General features: G+C 71.1%; 1 protein-coding gene across 1 annotated transcript; it reads left to right on the top strand.

Annotated features, from left to right (window-relative positions):
- Positions 1 to 387: 387 nt before the first annotated feature.
- Positions 388 to 10,329, top strand: PPP1R18 (protein phosphatase 1 regulatory subunit 18). The gene is made up of 4 exons (XM_062598560.1): positions 388 to 474; positions 2,256 to 5,083; positions 8,778 to 8,994; positions 9,770 to 10,329. Exons 2-4 carry the CDS (start codon positions 2,264 to 2,266, stop codon positions 9,787 to 9,789), a joined length of 3,057 nt encoding a protein of 1,018 aa, XP_062454544.1. The 5' UTR covers positions 388 to 474; positions 2,256 to 2,263; the 3' UTR covers positions 9,790 to 10,329.
- The last annotated feature ends 977 nt before the right edge of the window (positions 10,330 to 11,306 follow it).

Raw genomic sequence — 11,306 nt, 5'->3', positions numbered from 1 at the left:
CCGCCCCTCGCTCTTCTTCCCCCCCCCCCCCTTTTCTGTGCACAAAGACCCCCCCCCCTCCGGGGGGTCCCGGGGTCCCTCCGGGACGCCTGGGCCCCCCCCCCCCCTCCATCCCCGGACGCCTGGGCCCCCCCCCCCCGCTTCCCCCCCCCCCGGATTTCTGGGTTCCGGGCGGATTTTTCGGATTTAACCCCGCCCTCCCCCCCCCCCCCCCCCGGACGCCTGGGCCCCTGCGAGCCCCCGCCGGGCGGGGAACAAAGGGGGGGGGGGGCCCGCCCGGACGCCTGGGCCCCTACGAGTCATCCCCCCCCCCCCGCGACAAAAGCCGCTTTCATCCCTCCCTCCCTCTTTCCCTCCTCCCCCCCCCCCCCCCCCCCCCCACGCCATCGTCTCGGACGCCTGGGCCCCTCCGGGGTCGGAGCGCCGCCGCCGCCGCCGCCCCGGACGCCTGGGCCCCCCCTGCTGCTTCCCGGGGTGAGTAGGGGCGGCCCGGACGCCTGGGCCCCCACCCCTCCCCCCGGGCAGTGGGGGGCTGTGATTTCCCCCGCGCGACAAAGCGAGCGCTGCCGCCCGGACGCCTGGGTCCCTCTGGCCACACCCCGCCCCGGGCCGGGGTGCCCGGACGCCTGGGCCCCTCCCTTCCCCCCCCCTCCTCAACCCGGCCTGCGATTATCCCGGACGCCTGGGCCCCTTCCCGAGCCCGGGGGTGTCTCGTCTCCCGCCCCCCCCCGTGTCCCTGGAATTCCCCCGGCAGCGCGTGGCCGGGAGGAAATTTCCCGGACGCCTGGGCCCCCTGCTCCTCCCCCCCCTCCGCCTCCCGGGTAAAGACACCTAGGTTCCCCTCCCGGACGCCTGGGCCCCTCCCGGACATTGGGGTTCCTCCCAGACACGAGGGTTCCCCTCCCGGACTCCTGGGCCCCTCCCGGACACGAGGGTTCCCCTCCCGGACTCCTGGGCCCCTCCCGGACTCCTGGGCCCCTCCCGGACGCCAGGATTCCCCCCTGCCCCCCGCCCTCCCGGACTCCTGGGCCCCCCTCCCCTCCAGACATCAGGGTTCCCCCTCTCCCGGACGCCTGGGCCCCTCCCGGACTCCTCCCCCTCCCCTCCGGACATCAGGGTTCCCCCTCTCCCGGACGCCTGGGCCCTCTCCCGGACACCTGGGCCCCTCCTAGACTTTGGGGTTCCCCACTCCTCTCCCAGACACTGGATTCCTCTGTCCACCCCCCTCCCCGGACGCCTGGGCCCCTCCTGGAAACCAGGGCCCCCTCCCAGTCCCGGATGCCTGGGCCCCTCCCAGCCATGAGGGTCCCCCCTCCCCCGGACTCCTGGGCCCCTCCCGGCTTCCTGGGCCCCTCACAGACAGTGCCCCCCCCCCCCCCCCCCGGCGCCTGAGCCCCTCCCGGACACCAGTCTTCCCCCCACCTCCCGGACGCCTGGGCCCCTCCCGGACACCAGTCTTCCCCCCACCTCCCGGACGCCTGGGCCCCTCCTGGACACCAGACTCCCCCCCCCCATTTCCAGGATGCCTGGGCCCCTCCCGGACGCCTGGGCCCCTCCCGGACACCAGTCTTCCCCCCACCTCCCGGACGCCTGGGCCCCTCCCGGACACCAGGCGCTCCCCCCTCCCGGACACCAGGGTCCCCCCTCCCGGACGCCTGGGCCCCTCCCGGACACCTGGGCCCCTCCCGGACACCAGACGCTCGCCACCCCAGTCCCTGGGCCCCTCCCGGACACCAGGGTCCCCCCTCCCGGACGCCTGGGCCCCTTCCGGACGCCTGGGCCCACCCCGGACACCAGGCGCTCGCCACCCCAGTCCCTGGGCCCCTCCCGGACGCCTGGGCCCCTCCCGGACACCTGGGCCCCTCCCGGACGCCTGGGCCCACCCCGGACACCAGGCGCTCCCCACCCCAGTCCCTGGGCCCCTCCCGGACGCCTGGGCCCCTCCTGGACACCTGGGCCCCTCCCGGACACCAGACGCTCGCCACCCCAGTCCCTGGGCCCCTCCCGGACACCAGGGTCCCCCCTCCCGGACGCCTGGGCCCACCCTGGACACCAGGCGCTCCCCACCCCAGTCCCTGGGCCCCTCCCGGACGCCTGGGCCCCTCCCGGACACCTGGGCCCCCCATCCACTAGGCAACCCCCCCCCCCCAACCCAGGGACGGGCGCGCGTGGGGCCGGCCGGTGGCCCCGTCCCACCCGGTCCGACCCGGTCCGACCCGGTCCGACCCGGTCCCATCCCGCCCCGCGCGGCGCAGCCGGGACCATGGCGGTGCCGGGCTGGAAGCGGGAGCTGCTGGAGCGGCGGCGGCGGGAGGAGGAGGCGGCGCGGCGCCGGGAGCGGGAGCAGCGCGACCGAGCCGCCCAGATGCCGGCCTGGAAGCGGGAGCTGCTGGAAAGACGCCGGGCCAAAGCCGGAACCGGCGCAACCGAACCGCGACAGTCGGCAGAACAGTCGGAACCGCCGGAGCGGCGCCGGGGCGGGTTGGCGCCGGGGCTGAGCCGCAGCGTGGAGACGCTGGAGAGCTGCGGGGAGGCGGAGGCGGCGCGGGGCCGCGTCAGCCGCCTGCTCAGCCGCTTCTCCGGGCGCCCGCCGCCGCGTTCGCTCAGCACCGAGGTTCTCCCCGAGGGTCCCCGGCCCCCTGGCCCGGGCCGCCCCCGGGCTCGCCGCCGCCCCGGCGAGGGTCTGGGGGACGCCGAGGACCGGGGGGGCGCGGACGAGGACTTGGGGGTCACTGAGGACCGGGAAATGGTCAAGGACTTGGTGGCCACCAAGGACCGTGCGATGGTTGATGACCTGGGGGTCACCAAGGGCCAAGGGACGGTCGAGGACTTGGTGGTCACCAAGGGCCGTGGGGTGGTGGAGCACCTGGGGGCCACCAAGGGCCAAGGGACGGTCGAGGACTTGGTGGTCACCAAGGGCCGTGGGGTGATGGAGCACCTGGGGGCCACCAAGGGCCAAGGGACAGTCGAGGACTTGGTGGCCCCCAAGAGCCGTGGGGTGATGGAGCACCTGGGGGCCACCAAGGGCCAAGGGACGGTCGAGGACTTGGTGGCCACCAAGGACCGTGCGATGGTTGATGACCTGGGGGCCACCAAGGGCCAAGGGACGGTCGAGGACTTGGTGGTCACCAAGGGCCGTGGGGTGATGGAGCACCTGGGGGCCACCAAGGGCCAAGGGACAGTCGAGGACTTGGTGGCCCCCAAGAGCCGTGGGGTGATGGAGCACCTGGGGGCCACCAAGGGCCAAGGGACGGTCGAGGACTTGGTGGCCCCCAAGAGCCAGGGAATGGCCAAGGACTTGGTGGCCCCCAAGGACCGTGCGATGGTTGAGAACCTGGTGGCCGCCAAGAACCAGGGGATGGTTGAGGACTTGGCGGTCACCAAGAGCCAGGGGATGGTCAAGGACTTGGTGGCCGCCAAGAACCAGGCGATGGTTGAGAACATGGTGGTCCCCAAGAACCGGGGGACAGTTGAGGACTTGGTGGTCACCAAGAACCAGGCGATGGTTGAGAACCTGGGGGCCACCAAGAACCAGGGGACGGTTGAGGACTTGGTGGCCACCAAGAACCAGGGGACGGTTGAGGACCTGGTGGTCACCAAAAGCTGGGGGGCAAGCAAGGACCTGGTGGTCACCAAGGGCCATGGGACAGCTGAGGACCTGGCGGCCACCAAGGGCCGGGGGATGGTCGAGGATTTGGTGGCTACCGAGAACCAGGGAATAGTTGAGGACTTGGGGGCCACCAAGGGCCATGGGGCAGCTGAGGACTTGGGGACCCCCAAGGGCTGCGGGACGGTCAAGGGCCGTGGGGCAGTCGAGGACTTGGTGGCTGCCAAGGGCCGGGCAACGGCCGAGGGCCGTGGGGTGGTCGAGGGTCCGGGGACGGTCAGGAGCTGGAAGAGCTTGGAGGGCCGTGGGGCGGCCGAGGGGTTGGGGACAACCAGGAGCTGGAAGAGCTTGGAGGGCCGTGGGGCGGCCACAGGGCCGGGGACGGTCGAGGGCCGGGGAATGGCCGAGGGCCGTGGGTCAGCGGTGACCCTGGGGACGGCCGAGAGCCATGGGTCAACGGTGACCCCGGAGACGGCCAAGAGCTGTGGGTCAACCACAATCCTGGAGACGGTTGAGGGCCGTGGGTCAACGGTGACCCCAGGGGTGGCCGAGAGCCGTGGGTCAACAGTGACCCCAGGGACGGCCAAGAGCTGTGGGTCAACCACAACCCTGGAGATGGCCGAGGGCTGTGGGTCAACGGTGACCCCAGGGGTGGCCAAGAGCCGTGGGTCAATGGTGACCCCAGGGATGGCCGAGAGCCGTGGGTCAACCACAACCCTGGAGATGGTTGAGGGCCGTGGGTCAACGGTGACCCCAGGGACGGCCGAGAGCCGTGGGTCAACCACGACCCTAGAGATGGTTGAGGGCCGTGGGTCAACGGTGACCCCAGGGGTGGCCAAGAGCCGTGGGTCAATGGTGACCCCAGGGACGGCCGAGAGCCGTGGGTCAACCACAACCCTGGAGATGGTTGAGGGCCGTGGGTCAACGGTGACCCCAGGGACGGCCGAGAGCCGTGGGTCAACCACGACCCTAGAGATGGTTGAGGGCCGTGGGTCAATGGTGACCCCAGGGATGGCTGAGAGCCGTGGGTCAACCATGACCCCGGAGACGGTTGAGAGCCGTGGGTCAACCACGCCCCCGGCGGCGGCCATGACGCCGGGGCGGCGGGAGGAGGCGGGGGCGGGCGCAGGCCCCTCCCGCGGCCCCGGGGCGGCGCCGGGGGGCGGCGGCGGCATCGGCACCGGCGCGGCGGCGGCCATGATGCGTGGGGCGCCCCGCCGCGAGGCCGGCCCCCCGGCGGCCCCCACCCACCCGGCGCTGCAGCGGCGCAGCGGGAACACCATCACGGTGCGCCCGCGCCGGGCGGTGGCCAACGGCCTCGACGGCGGCTCCGGCGCGCCGCCCCCCACCGCCCCCGCCCCCCCGCCGGGGCCCCCCAAGAAGCGCTACCCCACGGCCGAGGAGATCCAGGTCATCGGCGGTTACCTGGCCCTGCCCCGCTCCTGCCTGGCCAAGAACGACCCCCACCGCAAGAAGGTAGGTCACCACCACCACCACCATGTCCTCCTTGGTGTCCCCCCACCTCCACCCCCGTGGCCCCCCCGTGGTCCCCAACGTTCTCCCGTGGTCCCCAACGTTCTCCCATGGTCCCCTACGTCCCCGTGGGTCTCCACCAGGTTCCCAACGGCCCCCCGTGGTCCCCTCTGTGGTCCACAACGTTCTCCCGTGGTGCCCTATGTCCCCATGGGTCTCCACCAGGTCCCCCGTGGTCCCCTCTGTGGTCCACAACGTTCTCCCGTGGTGCCCTATGTCCCCATGGGTCTCCACCAGGTCCCCCGTGGTCCCCTCTGTGGTCCACGACGTTCTCCCGTGGTGCCCTACGTCCCCGTGGGTCTCCACCAGGTCCCCCGTGGTTCCCCCCATGGTCCACAACGTTCTCCCGTGGTGCCCTACATCCCCATGGGTCTCCACCAGGTCTCCCATGGTTCCCCCCGTGGTCCCCTCTGTGGTCCACAACGTTCTCCCGTGGTGCCCTATGTCCCCGTGGGTCTCCATCAGGTCCCCTGTGGTCCCCCCCGTGGTCCACAACGTTCTCCCGTGGTGCCCTACGTCCCCGTGGGTCTCCACCAGGTTCCCCATGGCCCCCCATGTCTCCCTGTGTCCCCCCACCGTTGTCCACAAGGTTCTCCTGGGGTCCCCCATGTAACCCTTGATGTCCTCTGGGTCCCCGGCAGCCCCCCGGGTTCCCCACCCAGGTTGCCTGTGTCCTCCCGTGGTCCATGATGTCCTGCTGTGGCCCCCTGTGGCCCCACCAGGTCTTCTGCAGCCCCCCCCCATGCCCCCTCTTGCCCCCCAAGGTCCCTCCACGTCCCTTGGTGCCTTCAGCGTTCTCCTCCCCGTCCGTCCCTGCTCCCCATCTCTCGCCCCATCCTGGATGTCACCACCCCTGTCCCCGGTCCCTGCCTGGACCTTGTCCCTCGTCCTCATCTCCTGGACCTCTGTCCTTGTCCTCATCCCTTTCCACCATCTCCATCTTTGTCCTCTGTCCCTGTCCCTTCCTGGACCTCATCCCTGTCACCTCCTAGACCTCCATCCTTGTCCCTGTGTCACCTCCTGGACCTCCATCCTTGTCCTCTGTCCTCATCCCTCCCTGGACCTCCATCCCCATCACCTCCTGGACCTCCATCCTCATCCCATGTCCCTTCCTGGACCTCCATCCTTGTCCCGTGTCACCTCCTGGACCTCCATCCTTGTCCCCATGTCCCTTCCTGGGCCTCCATCCTTGTCCCCTGTCCCCATCCCTTCCTGGATCTCCATCCCCGTCACCTCCTGGACCTCATCCCTGTCCCATGTCACCTCCTGGACCTCCATCCTTGTGCCCGTGTCACCTCCTGGACCTCCATCCTTCTCCCTGTCACCTCTTGGACCTCATCCCTGTCCTGTGTCACCTCCTGGACCTCTGTCCTTGTCCCCGTGTCACCTCCTGGACCTCCATCCTTCTCCCTGTCACCTCCTGGACCTCCGTCCTTGTCCCCGTGTCACCTCCTGGACCTCATCCCTGTCCCCGTGTCACCTCTGGGGCCTCCATCCCTGTCCCCTCCTGGACCCCGTCCCCAGTTGCTGGTCCCTTTCTGTCCCCCCCCCCGGTGTCCCCAACCACCCGGACGCCTGGGCCCTCTCCGCTTCAGGAGAGCAGCAAGGTCCCAGGGCCGGGGGGGGGGGGGGGGTTGGGCGCCCGGACGCCTGGGCCCTCGCCGCCGCTTCCTCTCGGCTCCTCGCTGCCGCCCGCGCAGAGGAAGCCGTTGCCCAGCCCCGGACGCCTGGGCCCCTCCCCAGCTGTGGGGCGGTTAGAGCCTGGGGGGGGTGGTGTCTGCCCCCCCCCCCTTGGTACCCAGAATCCTCTGGGGCACCCCGAAAACAGGAACTGGGGGGTGGGGGCAGGAAGCGGTTCCTATGGCTTGGGGGGGGGAGGCGGGAGGCTGCCCGGACGCCTGGGCCCCTTGCATGCCACCCCCCCCAGACAGTCGTTGGGTCCATGTGACACCCGCCCCCCCCCCCGCCCCGCTCGTTAATAGGCTCCAGTTAATTGCGATTAAGCTGGGAGGGGATTAATCACCATGGGGATGGAGTGGGGGGGGGGACAGGACACACTTGGGGGGGGGTTGGGGACACGGTGGGGTCACCCCGGCGGTGTCCCCGTCCCCGTGGTGTCCCCACGGTGTCCCTCTCCTCCCCACGGTGTCCCCGTCCCCACGTGTCCCATCTCCAAGCCGTCCCCGTCCCCGTGGTGTCCCCGTCCCCGTGGTGTCCCCGTCCCCGTGGTGTCCCTCTTCTTCTCGAGGTGTCCCATCTCCATGGTGTCCCATCTCCAAGCCGTCCCCGTCCCCGTGGTGTCCCCGTCCCCGTGGTGTCCCTGTCCCCATGGTGTCCCTCTTCTTCTCGAGGTGTCCCATCTCCAAGCCATCCCCGTCCCCATGGTGTCCCCGTCCCCATGGTGTCCCTGTCCCCATGGTGTCCCCATGCCGTCCCTCTTCTTCCCGTGGTGTCCCCGTCCCCATGGTGTCCCATCTCCAAGCCATCCCCATCCCCGTGGTGTCCTGTCCCCATGGTGTCCCCATGCCGTCCCTCTTCTTCTCGAGGTGTCCCATCTCCAAGCCATCCCCATCCCCGTGGTGTCCTGTCCCCATGGTGTCCCCATGCCGTCCCTCTTCTTCCCGTGGTGTCCCTGTCCCCATGGTGTCCCATCTCCAAGCCATCCCCGTCCCCATGGTGTCCCTGTCCCCATGGTGTCCCCACGCCGTCCCTCTTCTTCCCGTGGTGTCCCCGTCCCCATGGTGTCCCATCTCCAAGCCATCCCCGTCCCCGTGGTGTCCTGTCCCCATGGTGTCCCCATGCCGTCCCTCTTCTTCCCGTGGTGTCCCCGTCCCCATGGTGTCCCATCTCCAAGCCATCCCCATCCCCATGGTGTCCCCATCCCCATGGTGTCCCCATGCCGTCCCTCTTCTTCTCGAGGTGTCCCTGTCCCCATGGTGTCCCATCTCCAAGCCATCCCCATCCCCGTGGTGTCCCTGTCCCCATGGTGTCCCCACGCCGTCCCTCTTCTTCTTGTGGTGTCCCCGTCCCCATGGTGTCCCATCTCCAAGCCGTCCCCGTCCCCATGGTGTCCCTGTCCCCATGGTGTCCCCATGCCGTCCCTCTTCTTCTCGAGGTGTCCCCGTCCCCATGGTGTCCCATCTCCAAGCCATCCCCATCCCCGTGGTGTCCTGTCCCCATGGTGTCCCCATGCCGTCCCTCTTCTTCTCGAGGTGTCCTTGTCCCCATGGTGTCCTGTCCCCATGGTGTCCCATCTCCAAGCCATCCCTGTCCCCATGGTGTCCCCGTCCCCATGGTGTCCCCATGCCGTCCCTCCTCGGGGTGTCCCCGTCCCCATGGTGTCCTGTCCCCGTGGGGTCCTGTCCCCACGATGTCTCATCTCCATGGTGTCCCATCTCCAAGCCATCCCCGTCCCCATGGTGTCCCCGTCCCCACGGTGTCCCCATGCCGTCCCTCTTCTTCTCGGGGTGTCCCCGTCCCCATGGTGTCCCCGTCCCCACGGTGTCCCCACAGTGTCCCCATGGTGCCCCCATCCCCGTGGTGTCCCCATGGTGCCCCCATCCCCATGGTGTCCCCACGGTGTCCCCGTCCCCACGGTGTCCCCACGGTGTCCCCACGGTGTGTCCCCCCCCCCCAGCTGAAGATCTGGTTCAGCGAGCGGGACCTGGAGCGCACGTTCTCCTACCCGTCGGAGGGGGCGGCGCTGGCGGCCTGGGGCCCCCCCGAGGAGCCGCCCCCCCCCGCGCCCCCCCCGGCGCCCGACGACGAGGACGAGGACGAGGACGACGACGACGCCGAGACCCCCCCGGGCCGGGGGCTCCCGGGGGGGCTGCGCGCCCGCGCCCTGCTCGTCGGTGAGCGCCCGGACGCCTGGGCCCCGGCGCCGGCGGGGGGGTGGGGGGGGCAGGTCCTGGGCCCCTGGGGGGGCAATAAGGCCTCAGGGGGGCAGATCCTGGGCCCCTGGGAGGGTAATAAGGCCCCTGGGGGGCAATAAGGCCTCGGGGGGGCAGATCCTGGGACCCTTGGAGGGCAATAAGGCCCTTGGGGGGCAATAAGGCCCCTGGGGGGGCAGATCCTGGGCCCCTGGGGGGGCAATAAGGCCCCTGGGGGGGCAATAAGGCCTCAGGGGGACAGATTCTGGGTCCCGGGGGGGGCAATAAGGCCCCTGGGGGGCAATAAGGCCTCAGGGGGGCAGATCCTGGATCCCTGGGGGGGCAATAAGGCCTTGGGGGGGCAGATTCTGGGCCCCTGGGGGGCAATAAGGCCTCGGGGGGGCAGATCCTGGGTCCCTGGGGGGGCAATAAGGCCTCAGGGGGGCAGATCCTGGATCCCAGGGGGGGCAATAAGGCCCCTGGCGGGGCAATAAGGCCTCGGGGGGGCAGATCCTGAGCCCCTGGGGGGGCAATAAGGCTCGGGGGGGGGGCCAAGTTGTGGGTCCCTGGGGGGGCAATAAGGCCTTCGGGGGGGGGGGGGCAGATCCTGGGGCCCTGGGGGGGTAATAAGGCCCCTGGGGGGGGCAATAAGGCCTCAGGGGCAGATCCCTGGGTCCGAGGTGTGTGTGTTGGGGGGGGGGGGGGGGGCCCGGACGCCTGGGCCCTCCCCCCCATCCCCCCCCCCCCCCCGCCCCAGATGAGTCCTGCCGGCGGTAACCCCGGCGCCCGCCCCGGGGCTGGGACCCCCCCCCCCCCGCCGCCGCCCCCCCCCCCGCCGGCGAAGGGGGGGACGGACGGACGGACGGATGGACAGACGGACCTGACCCCCCCCCCTCCCCGCCCCCCGGCGGGGCAGGACGGGGCCGGACACACGGACGATTCCCAGGAGGGGACACGAGGACTCAGCCCCCCCCCTCCCCCGCCATGGGTCCATTCTGCCCCCCCCCCCGGGAGCACATGGGGGGGGATTTTGGGGGGGTCTCGGGGGGGTCTCCGTGGGGGGGGGGGGCGCGGAGCTTTGCCCTCGCCCCGCCCGTTTTGTAGCTTTTTCTAGCAGCGCTGGGGGGGGGGGGGCAATTTTCCTTAACGAGGATTTTTTTAGCCCAATTAAGGGTCCCCCCCCCTTCCTTTTTTGTTACTTTTTTAGCTGGGGGGGGGGGCAAATCCGTCAGTATTGGGCCGGCTGCGGCCGTCCCAGTTAGGAACTGGGATGGGCCCAGTTGCAGCTGGGGGGGGGGGGCACAGCCAAGGCAGTATTAGCTGGGGAGGGGGCGGGTCCTTCGGCCGAGGGGGCGGAGCTAAGGCGGGGGAGGGGCTTGGATGTTGTGGGCGGGGCTTTGGGGAGGGGGGCGGGGCTTCCTGCTGGGGGCAGGAAGTGGATTTTTTGGGGGGGGGGGGGGCCGGGGTGGGGGGGGATTGGAGGCCGAGCGGGGCGGCCATGACGGCTCGGCCTGCTCCCGTCGCCATGGCGACGCGGCCCTGGGCCTGGCCCGTTTCCATGGCGACGCAGACCTGGGCCTGGCCCGTCGCCATGGCGACAGAGCCCTGGGGCCTATCCCTGTCTCCATGGCGACGCAGCCCTGGGCCTGGCCCGTTTCCATGGCGACACAGCCCTGGGCCTGGCCCGTTTCCATGGCAACGCAGACCCGGGCCTGGCCCGTCGCCATGGTGACAGAGCCCTGGGGCCTATCCCTGTCTCCATGGCGACGCGGCCCTGGGCCTGGCCCGTCTCCATGGCGACGAGGCCCTGGGCCTTTCCCGTTGCCATGGCGACCGGGCCGGGCCTGTTGCCCATCGGCTTCACCGCGCTGTAACGGGAAAAGCGAGAATAAAGCGAAATGGCGATTTCCACTGACTGAGCCGGCGTTACCGGGGGGGGGGGGGGAAGGGGGGAAATGGCCGCCGTACCGTAAATCACTGTGGGGGGGCGCAGCGGGATGGCAGGCTGGGGATGGAGGGGGGTGTCCGAGCTCGGGCAGGGGGGGGGATGGAGAGCGAGGGGAAGGTGCCGGTCGGCCGCGGTTGCCACAGCGGGCGCGTTGCGGTAGCGCGGCGGGGCGGCCGGCGAAGCGCTTTGGGGCGGCGCGGCCGCACGGCGCGTTACGGCGGGAGCCGGCGGCTGCCGGTCCGCCGCACTGCGCCTGCGCAGAGCGCGGCGGGAGGGCGAGGGGCGCAGGGTACGGCGGCCGGCGGGGGCCAATTAACGTGCTGCGCCTGCGCAGTGCGCGGCGGGA

Source organism: Rhea pennata, chromosome 34 (genome assembly GCF_028389875.1).
Source record: "Rhea pennata isolate bPtePen1 chromosome 34, bPtePen1.pri, whole genome shotgun sequence".
Lineage (NCBI taxonomy): Eukaryota > Metazoa > Chordata > Aves > Rheiformes > Rheidae > Rhea > Rhea pennata.
The sequence above is the reverse complement of the archived record's forward strand: the minus strand, read 5'-3'. Positions and strand labels throughout refer to the sequence as shown.